The sequence below is a fragment of the Lates calcarifer genome, linkage group LG10, assembly GCF_001640805.2.
Source record: "Lates calcarifer isolate ASB-BC8 linkage group LG10, TLL_Latcal_v3, whole genome shotgun sequence".
Classification (NCBI taxonomy): domain Eukaryota; kingdom Metazoa; phylum Chordata; class Actinopteri; family Centropomidae; genus Lates; species Lates calcarifer.
In genome coordinates this window covers 15,472,132-15,488,433 of record NC_066842.1, presented here as the reverse complement: position 1 = coordinate 15,488,433, position 16,302 = coordinate 15,472,132, and the positions used below count along the sequence as shown (strand labels likewise).

At 39.9% G+C, this 16,302-nt stretch overlaps 1 protein-coding gene across 1 annotated transcript in view; it reads left to right on the top strand.

Moving 5' to 3' along the window:
- The first annotated feature begins 1,102 nt into the window (after positions 1-1,102).
- wwox (WW domain containing oxidoreductase) overlaps positions 1,103-16,302 on the top strand; it is a 129,768-nt gene continuing 114,568 nt past the window's right edge. Inside the window, exons 1-5 of the mRNA XM_018664260.2 lie at positions 1,103-1,350; positions 2,955-3,019; positions 3,719-3,776; positions 3,909-4,078; positions 13,081-13,187. Of these exons, the coding sequence (XP_018519776.1) occupies positions 1,244-1,350; positions 2,955-3,019; positions 3,719-3,776; positions 3,909-4,078; positions 13,081-13,187 (507 nt within the window). The 5' untranslated portion in view covers positions 1,103-1,243. The remainder of the gene's footprint in view (positions 1,351-2,954; positions 3,020-3,718; positions 3,777-3,908; positions 4,079-13,080; positions 13,188-16,302) is intronic.

Below are 16,302 nucleotides of genomic sequence, written 5' to 3'. Positions count from 1 at the left end.
CAATCTGAGGCAAGCAAACACACAACATAAACATAAAAAGACAATTTACAAATATATCATCTAAAAATTCCAGATGTTAACATTGACATTTGAAAATTGAATTAATAAGCCTTTTTCACAGCAGAACCTCATTTATCATAGTAAGAAAAGTGTTACTAACAACATAAATGATGGCTCTGTTCTAGTCAGGTATGCCAGTGAGCCACAACATGACTGAGCCAGCATGCATAATACCAGGACCCTGAAACTAAAGCAGCTTTGTACTCAGTCATCATCAACTTCATTATTTACACATGTGCATTGCCTCCTACATTGTTTGAACACAGCTATCATTTTGAGTCCATAGAAAAGAGATAATGATTAAAGCTTCTCACCTTCCCCTTATTCTTCTGGTGACTTGTTCCCCCATAATTATATAGTTATCATCTGGAAACTCAGCAGACAGACAAAGCACAGTGACCAGACAGGTTAACAGGGAGATAAAGTAGCAGGAACTAGGGATCACTGTTGCTTTTGTATACAAAATAGCTAATGAGCTGATGGGGAACAGCTTTGCAAGCCAGTGGCATATCACATAGGCAGTCTTCAAAGAGGCAGGTGTGGAGAATAAACACTAAACTTAAGCCCATGACTTGTACTTCCCAATTTGATAACATGTTAAATTAATATAAAAGTATGTAATTAGGACTAAGTAGATAGTAGACCAAATATGCAGCTGTAGAGCTAGTTAACGGAAAGCTGATTTTTTTGTGTAAAAAAGTGTCTGACTATGGTCAATTATTACTCTTATGTTTTAAATTATGTGAGCCATTTAAAGGCAGTGAAAGGCCCTACTGATTTACTAATGTTTAGTTATCTCTTGATGTTCATTATTTCTGTGTGTTGGGTGGTAGGTGGTGTGTGTGATGGGTTTGCAGTCCACCTCAGGCTGCCTCTGGTCCTGCACAGGACGTCCTGTAGATTTCTAACATTAAAATAAGATGGGCATTATGGTCTTATCCTTACATTAATAACACATTTTAAATGATAAGCAACTGTTTAAAAATTCAAAAAGGAGAGAGACATCGCTAGCCTCAATTTCCCATAAGGCAGCGCGGCAGTCGTCACCATGTTGTTGCGGAAGTGCCGGGGAACGCTGCTGTGCTGGTAATTCTCTACTCTGACAGCAGTATTCATCCCTCAGAGCAGATATTTGTCAGTGTCTGTGTTTGTGGCGCCATTGATTACGCGAAAAAACCGAGGAATGGCAGCTCTTAAATATGCAGGTATGGACGATACAGACAGTGAGGATGAGTTACCTCCTGGTTGGGAAGAGAGATCTACGAAAGATGGATGGGTTTACTATGCCAAGTAAGTATAAATCCTTCTGGAAACGCTAACTGTAAACACCTGCATGTCTGTATATGAGTTAAGCCTTAACCAAAGGACCATATCGGTGTTATCAGTCTGTGGCTAACTGAGCATGCCAGCTACACCAGTTCACACAAACCCATATGTCTGAATTGACCACATGAAAAGTCTACAGAGCTCACGTTACGGTAGGGTTTTTGCGTACTGGTGCTTGTCAGGTATTTAATATGAAATGTCTACCAAGACTACTGTCGCGAGTAGTTGCTGTAGTATGCAGAAGTGTGCAGTTGCTCGTGAAATGAGATGCATAACTTTAAGACAGATATATTGTTAGAATATAAAACCATAAAACCCCCATCAGTGATGGGACAGTGCACGTGGTTACCTGTAGTGACCCACCATATGGTGTCTTACCTGGAACATGTGAAATCTGGTTAGTGGGGTCACAACCATGCTCATCTAGCTCTTCACATGAGTGTCTATCCTTGATTGGTAGATATGATGTCGATTTGTTAGATGAAGTTGGTTTGCATGTAGGCATGGGCCAGTATGAGATTCTGATGGTATGATAACCTTAAGAAAAAATATCAGTTTCCCTTAAGTGAGCCTAAACCTGCAGCTCAGCAAGCTCTGAAAATAAATAACTGAAATCTTCTCTGTTAAAAAAACAAATGAACAAAACAAAGACCATTTAAACATGGGGTGTGGTGGGGTTGTGGTAGTGGTGGTGGTTGGTATATCGCAGGAACAGTATGACAGAAAATATTAGTGGTTTGAAATCTTGACTTTTTCAAATCATGGTTTACCTTGAAACTGGTACTTGGCCCATGTCTAGTCACAATAGGGTAGTGCATTCTTCAGGTATCACAATAGGTTAGCGCTCTCTGTCAGGTAGAAAATATCTATCAAAATGAGGCATGGACCGGTATGAGATTCTAACTGTATGATAACCTTAAGCAAAAATATCACAGTTTAGCAGTATTGCAATTAACGCTCTAAAATGAGTTATTTTGACACGCCATCTATGTCCATTGGGAACTTCCATCTTTAAACCGTTTCACATGTGGGGGGAAAACATCTTATACCCTATGATGGAAAATATCAATGGTTTTGAAAACAATGTACCTTGAAACCAGTAACTGGCCCATGCCTATTTGCATGCCATAGGCCAAAGTGATCTCTCTATTAGTTGTCTTGTGTGCCTGCTCCATTTTGTTGTCTTTTACAAATGTTTCCTCAGTATTTGCTTGAATTGCAACATCTTTGCAGTCCTTGGCAATGTTTTGACTCACATACTGATTTTATAATTGCATGTGTTTGTTATAATAGCTCTTGTTAGGTTGTGTTTCATTTGTTGTACGCTATAGCCTATGTTATTTGATGTGGTTTTGTCCGCCTTTGTTCTTACCTGTTTGACTCTCATAATGTAGCCTATAACATCAACCAACTGAGAGACTGCAGATGACAATGAACTATTTGGCAAAATCTGGCACATTGACACAACATTACACTGTCCCCAACATATAGATAAGTGAATAAATGGAGTAAAGTAAAAACAGAGGCCATGTGAGATAAAAACCTCTCTTCTCTCTTTGTACCAACAGCCACGATGAGATGAAGACACAGTGGGAACACCCCAAGACAGGAAAAAAAAAGCGCTGTGCTGGAGGTTTGCTTTATTCACTTGTTTTTCACTATCTTACATGTATCTCTGTCTCCTCCGAGTTTACTCACAAAGACAAGGCAGAGATGTATTTTTTTCTAATTGCAGCAAGTATTGAAACTCCTTATAAGTCACGTTTAGCACTTATCAGTTGCTGCCTGATCACTCAGTTGTTAAAACAGGACATAGAATTCAGTGTTGGCTTGAATTATGCATTATATTCTGTCTACTTTGTGTATGGGAGCATGTTTCAAATAACTTTGTATGCTATCTCATGGTGTGTACCTTTACAGCCAGGGGATTGGACAACTGCCAGTTTTAGTTTAGAGAAATATAACACAGTTGTATGAGAATGTAAGAGTATCCTCTTCCTCCTTGTAAGCTTCATTAAAATATATCAGCAGCATCCTTTGCTGTACATTTATATATTGTATTTCAAACACTAGACCAACATTAGTCACCAGGTGTTCTCCTACCCATATGAACTGCAGGTACCATTCAGTTAAGTCAGTAAATAGATTAATATTTAACTAAAAAAATAATTATTTCTTCACAATTTTGCCATTTAACCCCGAGCCAAGTTGTCTGGGAAAGTATTACGTAAATGAATAAAAAAAAAATGTAACTTTCACTTGTGTCAAAGATATCAGTTTTGTTCCAATGCATTCTGGCTGTTAAAGAAAAAATGTCTGTCTTTTCCCACAGATTTACCATATGGTTGGGAGCAAGAAACTGATGAAAAAGGACAGATAATTTATGTTGAGTAAGTAGATTGATGATTGAACCTTAACAGAGGAAGCAATTGTGTTTATTTTGGCTTTGTAGGATGTGTTAAACGGTACAATCTTGGAGCTATGTTTCTAATATAACATCCTGTTTCCTCTGTCATTTTCAGTCACATTAACAAGCGGACTACATATTTTGACCCGCGCCAGGCGTTTACGGTAGAGGATGTGGTGGTGAAGCCAAAACGGTACGATGGAAACACTGCTGCTCTAGAGATCCTGCAAGGTCGCGACCTCTCTGACAAGGTTGTCCTCATTACTGGGGGCAACTCAGGCATTGGTGAGTTTCACAAAGTCCTTATGGGTTTTACCAGTTCAGTAATGTTTTGTTTTCAGTCATAATTTCTATGTTAAAAATCATCAGCGTGTTGTAAAGTGTGTTTCTATGACAAGACCACTAGGTGGTGATGTGGTATCACACTGTGGTAGACGGCTGTCTGACAGAAATGTCTCTGCTCCCTGCAACTGCAAGTCCCCATCTCTCCACAGCCAGACATTCATCAACATTAGCCTCCAAAATGATACACTTAGACTCAACAAATCACTCCTTAATACCGAACATGATTGTATTGAAGTTCATTAGCCGGGCTGAATTGGATGTCATTGTTAACTGTAATGAATGGTGTCCATTTGTGCCCAGCAAATGCATGGCTCACTATATAATGGTTTGGAAACAAATATATTTCCTCTTTCCTTTAGTTTAAATTAGCACAAGTAGTGGCCATTTGTTCAGACTTGCCGCTTTGTTCGGGATAGATAATGACAGCACGAGGGAAATCAAATAAACATAAAATTGTTAATTGTCTTCATATTCAAATCTTTTGTCCCGAGAAAAGTCACAGCAGTGTAATTGCTGTATGTTTATATTATGAAATGCAGGAAAGCAGCACTGTAGTACATAGATTTACAGCAGCCTGGAGACCTTCACTGAACAGAGAAGCTTGTGAACTTAAACTTTTTCCTGACCTTGATCTTCCTCTATCTTCATCTCTACACATACACAGTCTTTAAAATTAATAAAGATTTGAATAATGTAAGCCTTCATGTCTTCACGTTTTAGCAAATATACGGTCCTTATACAGAAGACTGTGAGAATTGTTTAGGTGTATTAATAACAAAATCTTCTCTGTACTTTCTTAGAAAGTTAATTTGTGCAGTGGAAAAATGAGCCAAATAACAATCACTGTACAGTTATGGAACATAAAACAATCATTGTCCATGCCCAAGCTACAAATAATGAAAATACCAAAAAGAGTAACAAATTTGGACAATAATAGTTAATCTTAATCTTCAAGTGTAGCACGGGACAGATACTAAAATATAACTCTTTAAGATTGTAAAAGTCTTGGATGAATCGAACTTGAACTTGCAGATGGAGTACCTGTGTAATGATGGTTGTGTGAGGTATATATAAACCTTAAAGTCCAGCTGGAAATAGTTCAGTTGTGGGAATGTTTCACCTATCCTGGAGTTGCTGAATTGCACAGGAACAACTACCGCCATTCCTTCTGGCTTAAATTTGTTCAAAAGAGGATTCATTTGAAGGAATTTGAAATAAAAATGAATTGCTCAGCAGGATAATGACCCGAAACATGTGTCAAATCTAAAGGAGGCCTGTATTAATTTTTTGAAATAAAAAGTGAATTCTAACATGGAGTACTGACTTAAGTGGCCTTTCTGACAATCACAGCAAGAAAAAAAATCATTACCTTAAAGAACTTTTGTGAATGTACAAAGTGCGCTGTCAACATCACAAGACAGAGCTTTAAAAGATTACTGTGGGTTTTGAAATAAAACAAACTAGTATGGCCTTTTGATAAAAGGTGGTGAGCAATAATTATATAGGGAGAATGCAGAAAATGCAAATAACTATAACCACAAGAGGGCACAGGAGGTCCATGATGTTGTTGTTGCTATTGAGGTTTTGAAATGTTACCATATTTACTGCCTCACATGTGCCTGTTTTTGCCTTAGTTAAAAGAAATACAGAGTGAAAAAGATAATTCACATTTAACATTTTTGAGATGTGTTCAGTAAAATTTGTTCATCTGAAAAAAAAAAGGCTTTTCTCAATAGAATGCATCAAACAGCTACAACACACAGACATTTTTATAGTGTGTGAATGCTTAATAAACCCATATTAACATAACCTTTGTTTTACTCTACCACATATTAAATATGCATCAGCCATAATTAACAGTATTCTAATAGTAATTGCTACTGCTGGTGTGCTCCTTTGACATTCCTCTAGTGAAATGTGGTTATGCCAATTGGTTGGACCCACTTAGCATTTTAATGGCATCAATAGTGTTTTAATCCAAGTGTCAAGGCTATTTCCATTTTCTTCAGCGCTTATTTCCTCCACAGGAAATGTGACATTTTTATTAGGAATGGTGGGATATTATTTAATTAGCAAATTTACATTTCAGCTCTTTAATTTAGTTCTTAACGCACATGAACATGAAAAGCACATATATGAGTTTATTTATGCATGAAATTTCATAGTCTCTGGTTTTGTGACCAGCTTTTGTAGCTCCATTGCAGTAGTGCTGGGAGGCGGGACAGTAATGTGGTTTGTCTTGCCGATGTGATCACTCTGCACTCGGTTCACAACATTAGTCTTCCTCTCCCAGCTTTCTTTTGCAAATTAAAAACCAGTACCAACCCGAATGGTGTTTTTAATTGTGATAATGGAAATGAATGATCGCAGTTTGTTTTCCCTCTATTTCTCCTCCTCTTGCTCTCTCCCCCTTCTTTTTAAAGGTTTTCTTACTCTTATAGACCCGCGGTTGTACACCTGTACCTCTGCATTGATTCCTAAGTGGCTGTGACCCAGGCCTGAGCCTCCTATCCATCCCCATTACACACTCCTGCTCAGGCTCTAATTCCCCTCCTATCAACTACCTCTCAGGTTATTTACTGGCCAGGGGTCCATGGAACAGTTGTCCTTAAAGGGCCATTGTCGTGATATCTCTGGCCCCCACTGGTGCCACAGACAAAATACTTTCTTTCCCAATACAAAATGATTGTGCAACATTGTTTTTAAAAATTAAAATCTCATATTTTTTCCCACTCTAATCTAGTGTAAGCCCTTTCCTAAAATATCTTTTTGTTGACGTGAGACTATATTTGTATTCTCTTAACACATGCAGTCACCTCTGACCTGTGACAGATCTTTTGGGAACTGTACACACCTACATATGTATGTCCCCTTACCTGGGGAGCAGTGTCAGTCTCTCAGGTTTTTACAGCAGGTGCCATGTTGTCAGCACGATATATTATGTGTAATAGTGGTCAGAAATAACATATTGACCCTCTGTCTCACTTAGATAAAACACTCAAGTAAGCGCAACCAACTGTCTTCCATGTCCTATTTTAATCCCAGTACAGCATGAAACATGTTTAGGTATAATTTTACTTTTGTTGATAAATGTTTTTTTCTATTTCTAAACAGGCACTCATAGAGGCACTCATATTTGGTATATAGTATTATCAGAAACAAATTAACGGTCCTGGCCACCTTTTTAAAGTTTACTTATATTGCTCTACATTTGCAGTGTCTTCTTTTTTATGTTGACATGTTTAGAGTTTTATCTGAACCTTTTCTGGCCTCTCTGTCCAGAGGCTGCTTGTGGAGCGATACCTACAGTTGCAAAGCTCTACTCAATCTAAATGCATGCGTTGAATTCCACATGGTATTGTTGTTTAGGTGTAGGGTCAATGCTGGAATAAGAAGCAGAAAAGACTCAGGCAGCCCAGATGGGGGAATAGCAAGGATTTGGAAAGGAGCGCTTCATAATGTTTTAGTATCTCTATGCATCGTCTCTGCAGTGTTTTAGGACTTTGAATGTTATTCTTATTCATGAAAGACTAACATTGTTCTATGTTTGTGTTGATCCCAGTGTTGTGTTGGGAGGATTAAATGTCAGGCCGGTGCTCTCCTCTCTCTGGATGGAGAGATCCCTAAGCATATTCAGTGAGTCGCAGAGCTGTGGGAGCCTCTGTGTGCAGATTAAACCCATAGCCTAGCTTTGTGGCTGATCATTAGATTGAGGCAGATTTGTTAAGCATAACTGCCATTAAATTGGCTGCAAAGCTCTGGTATTTACTGCACTGCTGTTTATGAATAAGGACCCCCTTAAAGACCCGCGCAGCGATGCGTTAAACCCGAGCCTTGGTAAGGAGGTAAATGCATTATTCATAGTGGAAGGAATTAGATGGATAAAAAGATGTTCCTGGTGAGGGTGGCATGCGGTGCCTGTGTCTCTGTGTGTGTGTCTCCGAGCACCTCTGAGTGGCTGCGTGTGGTTTAGATGACATCCAGAATGCATGTGTGTTTATATTCAGAGGTCTGACAGTATTTTGTGTGTGTGTCCGCTGAGGGGGTGGGTGGCCGGCCTGTGTCCCGCTCTGTCTTGTCTGTGTCAGCTTGTGAACTTGGCCACCGAGGAAATCGAAGGAGAGTTTTATTATTTTTTTTTCAACGGGCATTTCATGTCCTCTCTGATGAATGTGTTTATTGGCTACGTAATGAGAACCAGTTATGGTTGGTTAGTCAAATTATTCAACTTTATTAACCTTGGATGAATTTTGCTATGCAGACCCAAACTGGTGTAACATGCAAAGAGTATTATGCTGGAGGCCAGAAGGGTTCAATAATGATTACAGCTCTAATATAATAGAACTGAAGTGGTTAGAGAGAGAGGATGGAATACATATATGTGCTTAAAGGCTGTAGGTAAAATAAAATGAAAGGGTACTGGGTTATTGTGTGTAGTCAAGTAGTTTATAGACCTATCGAGTTTACAGTCTGCGGATGATGAGGGGATGAAAGTTACATGATGGGGGGATTTTGATGACAGTGATGAAAATAGCCCTAATGCTCAGGAGATATGTGTGCATGAGCAGATTTCTGGGGTCTGTGTTTATCCTTGTGCATGTGTGTGATTTGGTTTGGTGTGTGTTCCTGGTCTCAGTGTGTGTGTGTGTGTGTGTGTGTGTGGGGGGGGGGGTTAAGGTAAGTCTGGTTACAGGAGGAGCAGGGGTGACCAGTGTGGTGTGAGGCCATGATGAGAGATTGTGTAGGGAGTTGGAGGTTGACACAGAGGGTCAGAGGAAGAGAAGGGGGGAGGGGGTTGTGGGTGGGCACTAGATAGGCGCTGCATGGATGGTGAGGCGGCTGTGGTGTGGGGGTAGGAAGGAGGCAAAAGGGGACAGGGAGGGGTAATAGAACCACTCCAGTGCTCTGGCCTGGAACAGCTCAACCTTGAGCTGTAATTACTAACCATACATCCCACTTTTGGGGTGACATCTCCCTCCTCTTGGACTAATGGAGGGGAATTAGAGGGGATCTTAAAAGTCACAAAGTGTGGGGGGGCTCATGCTGTTCCTCACTTCTTGGGACAAGAAATACACGGCAACACCAGGAACAGGTGCAGTGATCACCGAGACAGTCAGGAGTTTGGCCGTGTCTGAAATCACTCTGTCACTCACTTATTCACTACTTTCTATATACAGTAAAAAACACGCAGTAGTTTACTATGTAGTGAGCAGTTCGCTGATATTTCCACTAGAGCTGAAAAGATCAGTTGATTAACTGATTCCTTTGTTTCAGCTTCTCCAGTGTGAGGATGTGGCTTTTATGTCATTTTAAGCGCAATATGTTTAGATTTTAGACTGTTTCACAAAACGAGACATCTGAAGACATTATATTTGACTTAAGGAAATTTTAGCGGGCAATATTATTAAACATTTTATTGACCAAATGTTAAGTAATCAATTAAGGAAATGATAATAAACAGTAATAAAAATGATTGTTAGTTGCAGCCTATTTTGGACACTTATGAATCATCATCATTTTGCATCATAGCTGACAGGCATCCAAGTGGCCTAGAGGTTAAGAATGACCATGAACCGAAACATCCTGAGTTCAAGTCTGGCTGGGGACCTCTCATTTTTCTCTCCCCTCATTTCCTGTCATCTCCTGTCGACTCGATAATTAGGGCATATAATATTTAAATATATCTAAAAAGTGGGTTTGTTATTAGAAAGTAGTGTAGATATCTCTGAGACAACATTTTCTTTCCATTGTGAGAATCTTTAAGGGCATAAATTTACACATTCAGAAGTCAGACACTCAAATAAAATGGCTGCCAGTAAACACAGAGCATTATACAGTGAATATGGAGTCATTTTGGACACAGACTTAGAGTAAGGAATGGATGGGATGGGATCTTGGGGTGAAAAAAAATTTAGAGTGTGACAGTGCGGTGGCAGCATTGGACCAGATGGAGAGGGACTGCACCTTGCTCATGACCCACATCACTTTTAATAAATCCACTAATAAATCTATTAATTTAGAAACACTTTGCCAACTCAAAGGCCCCGGAATATTTATGAATAAATCAAACTGACTTCACCAAATGAAGCTAGTCTGAGATGCACAGAATTTAACAGTGTAATTAACAGCCACATATTTGGCCATATTTATCCATGGCCTCTGAAATATAACACACAACATATTTTTATGTTGTGTGTTATATTACAGTTACAGTTAAAATGGCACATAATTCATAGAGGTGGGGCAGTATGTAGTCTGTTCATAGTCTGTGTTGCTCTTGTGTTCTTTTGAGCGCAAATTCAGCTCTGGCAAAAGGGGATTGTGGGAACTCGACATGTTTACCCACAGGTCTTGTAATGATCTGAATTGACTTCTGTTTGCCCAATTGTACTGCAGAGCTTATTTTAGTTAAATGCCTCTTTGGATGCAGATCAAGAGAGAGAAGGAGCAGGCAGCTCCGTTTGCCAAATAAACACGTTTACTGACGAGGCTGGTAATGATCTCATTACACTGAGCCAATACACCTGTGTACGAGGGGGATCCAGAGAGGGGCGGCGGGCCAGGGAGGACAAACAAAGCGTGAAATCACTAAATCACACTCATTATTGGGGGATATCAGTAGGGCCAGGATCCTAATGTACCATGAAGAGCATTCACTGCTTAATGGACATTTTACACAATTTTTTATACATTTTATACATTTATACATACACAGTAAAGCACATTTGCCATTTACTGTATTTGTGTTATGTTGTGAATCTCCAGATTGAATAAGCACACAATCAGAGGATCCACTTTAACTAGGTTGAGCTGTGCTATCTTCATCTTGCGCCTTTTTAAATATGTTTGGACCAAAATCAGATTCTTCTTCTTACAGCATATGTCCATGTTTACCATGTTGTTGTCTGATTAGACTAAAGAACCTGAAAGATCATAACAGCGTAGCATAATACCCAGGCCTCCTGTGTGTTGTAAAACAGCCTATGGCGTCTGTCTATCCACCAGAGCAAAAAAGAAACCTCTCTCTGACCCCTCGTCATGTTCCACCATCAGTGTACAACGTTGAAACAGGCTCGCTTTGTTGTACACCTGACCAGGAACTAATTTCAGTGCGGCCCTCTCCACCGGCAACATGGGTGAGAGGGCGGGGAGTCTCTGTTACAGCAACGCCACTCTCGTTATTTCACAATTAATGTCAAGCCCTTGTTATTTGTCATTGGAAATACATGGCTTCGGTGGTGCTGCTGTTGTTGCTGCCATATTCTAATTTGTTCTCCATTATGAAAAACACTGGTGTCGATTAATTTCACTTTCATGGTTTGTACACACAACAAGTGAGAGTGAGGTGTTGTTGTTTACCAGCAGCCAGCACTCTTGTCCAATTTATAAAGGCTGAAAAAAAAAACAACTTTTAAATAATGCCATGTTTAGAATCTTTTTTTTTGTTATCAGTTACAAATTTAGGTTGTTCCTCTGTCCACATTTTGAATATGCAGCAACCTTCATACCAGACACGTCCTTAGCATTTCAGGGGCAGATTTTTAAAATTATTAGTATTTAAATTAGATTATAGTGAAAATTGTAGACATTTTGTATGATGTTGAGAAGATTTGTTTCCTAAAGCCTTCTGCTCCACCTGCAATTTCAAAGTGCATATTTACTCCGGGAGTCACACTGCTCGTTTTTTTGTGTCATGTTGTTTTTATTTTCATTTCCATTTCCTCTGAGTGAAATGATCTCCGCTCACAGCCACAGTCCCCTCCATTACACCTAATAAGGTGTCATATAATTTAATTCCATGCTTCACTTGTCAGAAAGGGCTTCCAATCCTACTCCAATTTTGAGTTTTAATAGATATTAGTCCTTAACACTCTCCTCACAATTAGGCCTCCCAGTTTTACTCCTAATGAAAATCAGATTAAGACATATAATCTAATTACAGTTCATATTAATCCACCCTCTGATGCACTCTGCCTCTCAGACCTTCTTTGCCACAATCAATTATTGTGCCCGTCAGTTTGTCAATCAGGACGCTCACACTGCGAATATGTCTATCTGACTCTGGTTTGTATTTACTGTTGAGGTGGGACTGAGAAATGTGACGCTGCTCTGTGCTGTTGAACTTTTCCACGACACTCTGAAGGATAGTAAATGTCACAGGAAATAAAAATACGGTGAAGGAAAAAAGTTAATCTCATAAATTAATTCAACCTACGGGTTGAAATGACCCATTTAGACTTGTAATTTAGAAATGAACTTCTCTCCCTCTATCTTCAGTTTTTGTCAGTTTTATCGTGACTACATGATTTGGATGGAGTCATGAAGTAGTCTTGGACTGATAAATTCTGTGCGTATCTGCGGACCTCGTTTCATGGGAGAAATGTCCTTATCAGAGGCCTCTTTGATGTTCAGAAATATCACACCGAGGTTCAGTCTGAATGTCATGTCTGTTCAATTGTTCATTTGACACCCCTCTATTATGAGCCATGTTTTCATAATTACTGCCATCACTGTATAATTACCAACATAATTAATAACCGACCTCCCTTCCTCTAACCCAGTATGAGCAGAGATACCTTCTCGAGAGATGGCGGTCAGATCCAAAACTTTATCTAAGACGAGAGGGAGAAGTCTTGAACCACAATAATTCCATCAGTTTCATCACTTCAGAGAGAAATGATTAACTCCCTCTACTAGACCACTGGGTTACTCAATGAAAGAAATTATATGGAAAATTGATAGGGATTTTAACTTTCAACCCCAACCCCCACCATCACCACCACCACCCCATTAGATTCAACCCCTGAGAATCAAAGTTATCTTCAGAAAAAACTAATCTTTGAAGCATTACTCGCTTTCATTATTTTTTTTCTCTTCATGTCTCTGTCTCTCTGTGTGTCTGTGTGCCTGTGTGTCTCTCTGTCTCCCACCTCATCTCTCAGGCCTTGAGACTGCCAGGTCTTTCGCTCTTCACGGTGCCCATGTGATCCTGGCATGTCGGAACCTGTCCCGGGCCAGCAAGGCTGTAAGCATTATACAGCAGGAGTGGGTAAGTGACAGGCAAACCTTCAAGAACCCAGCAAATTTTCTGCTGATATTCTCTGTATTTTTTTCTTATTGTCAGCAAATGTTAGAAAAAACTAAAGTAACAATGAATCTTACAAATAGGCTGGGAAGCTAAAGTGCGATGTGTCCTACTCCTCGGTACCATTGTCCAAAAACTCCCCAAAACACATTAATGAGCCACTGTTGAACTGGGGGACATGTTCCTTCATTACAATGAATATGAACACTGTAGTTTATCTTGAGTCGATCCCACATCCATCGTCCTGCTGCCATAAATACTTACTGGCATACCAAATGTGTATTAATCCGCAGTTGAAAATAGTCCCCAACAAATGCACCAGTAATCCTGTTTGAATTATGTTTACAAGTGCCCAGCTGTTTTAGGAAATTATTAAGCCTTTTTTTTCCAAAATAAAAGTATGTATTCATGACCTTCAGGCTAAGAGCCACAGATAATGTTGGAAGGTCAGACAGTATTGACAGATGGATTAATACACTGCTGGTTTTGGTCTTTTCATTGGATTTGTTGGCTGTAAAAAAAACAACAACAACACAGAATCTTGACAGCCTTAACCTTTAAGTTATTACATACATTATACATGTAATAGTAGTGAAATATTGTATGTTATTATACTTTGTTCATTTGATACGATAACGTTTTATCATGCTTAAGTATACTCTGTATATACAAAATCTGTCTTGTATATACCCTCCCCCCTCCTTTTTTTCTTTTTGGACCCTCAACAAATTTGTGTTGAGGGTCTATATAAATAAACAGTGGATGCTTGACATATCTTATGTAACATTAATTCACCTGTCAGTGATATGAAATAAATATATCACAAATTTCTCTGTGATCCACATACTCAGGTCTCCCTTGTAAAAGAGAAACCTATAAAAAGTATTTATGTTCAGGTTTTCACAAACTAACGGCACACCACTCAGGAAAGGTGAAGAAACTTCTGTGTAGGCGTCTCTGAGTAAAGCCAGAGAGAGAGTGAGAGAGAAAGGTAAAGGGAGGGAGGGAGAGGGAGAAAAAGTGAGAGAGGGCATCTGATAATTACCTGAGATTATTGCTCTAATATCGCTGCGCTTGTGACGTGTCCACAGATTTACGAGTGTGGGAAAATAAACAAGTGAAATGTGGGTGCTGGAGCAGAAAGAATAAGCCATTAGCACTGGGTTGATTACAGAGAGCAGGACTTGAAGAAGAAGGAGAGTGAGTGCTCAGCGCAGATATGGGGAGAGAGGCTGAGAGGAAGGAAAAGAGGGAGAGAGAGAGAGGGAGGAAGAGAGGGAGGGAGAGAGAGGGAGAGAGGGAGAGGGAGAGGGAGACAAACGCCTTTGAGCGAGAGTAGATCTGCAGTGTTTAAACTCACCCAAGTCTCTAATTGAAGTATGCCCCTGGGGCTGTCAGTGCTGCTCCACAGTGTGAAATCCAGTGTACAGATCTATTAATGTAGTTGCTTTGTCTAAATGAGTGAGGAAAAGCTCTGATCCACGTACCAGATTTTGTGAGTCAAATTGATTTTCAAGCTTCACACCTGCCACGCAATTATCCAAGGTGTTGTTAAATGTTTATGAATTAACAAATGGAAGCTGCTCAGAATTGTTTTGAAAGATTAAATGTTTGGTGACCTCTGCAGTGTAAATGATAATCTTCCTCTATTTGTGGTACACTGGCATGTGGCATGTGCAGATTGTCAGCAAATTTAATAGAGACTGAGTTAATAGAGTTCTGTATAGTTCAAATAGAGCACAAGTAGTGAATTAGCATTCCCTAAGCTCACTCCATATTTCCCTCTCAAGGAATCCCCCTGTTATAGGCTAATGAATAAAAGTCACAATATCAGAATAAATCTTTGCCGCAAATTCTCCCCTCTGGCGACATTATTAATAGATTCAGGAGAAGAATAGAGAGGAGGATTAATCTTTAAGATGATGGATGGGCTCTGCTCGCCTTCCCATGCTCCTATGTTGAGGTCATTTTGATAAGAGGGTATATTTTGGGGTCCTCTGTACAAAAGGTCATCATATCTACTTCCAGGTCCCTCTCAGAGTTCCGCTCTGGCTGCCAGGAGTGGAACTGCTGTCCCGATTGCGCAGGACCTCTGACCTCTAACTACCTGCTTACTATTACTCTGAACTCTCTCTTTCTCCTAACTCTCCCTGTGCGTCTCGGGCTGTGTGGGCCAGCGTTGCTGTTGGAAGAGGTGAGAGTGATGGCTCATCCGCAGTGCAGGGCGGTGCGGTTCAGTGTAGCGCCGCGTACTGACAGTGGGTATAATAGGGGGGTCACAGATGGATAATGGGCAGGTCAGAACAGCCACTGGCTGTTAGGAAGAGCAAGGTCAGAGGGTTTATCCTTCCCAGGCAATCATACTGTGCTCTGCCAGGAACAGCTACAGTATAAACAGAACAATACACTGTACACAAGATTCCTGGAAGAAATCTCCCTTGCACTTCTCCTTTAACTAGTTTGAAAATATTTGTTTCCATGTTGAGCAGATTTATCTGTTCATTAATACTTGACATTATAGAGCTTGTTTGGCACTTCATTGTTTGTGTTTCTGCTGACTTTTTATCATGAAATTAGTTTCTCGCTGTTTTCATGATGGGACTTTGGCTGCATCTCCACCGCAGGTCTAATCTGAGCAGAATGTGTTGTTTTCTCTTCCTCTATTCGAGCTGTGAGGTGAAACCCCTCCAGCAGGCTCATTAGGGGAGTTTAGAGTGGCAGAGAGGGGATAAACATTTACCTTATGATTGTGTTTTACAATAAGCCTGATGCTGGTTGCCTTTATAGGGTTCAAAGGGGGCTGTTTTTACAGGCTGTGATGAAGCCACAGTAAAACCAGGAGGGGATTAAGCAGCAGATGGGTGCTGGGAGAGATGGAGGGAGAGCAGAAGGAGACAGATAGAAAAAGAGAAAATGCAGTGATGGAAAGTGAAGCGATATCCTCCAAAAAGAGAGAAGCCAGATAGATTTGGTGAACCAAAAACTTTTATAAATGTACGTTGTAATTTTCTGGATTATGGTAAAATTTGCATCCTAATGTTGTCATATGGAGTCCTTCAGGGAGTGCTGTACAAATCTT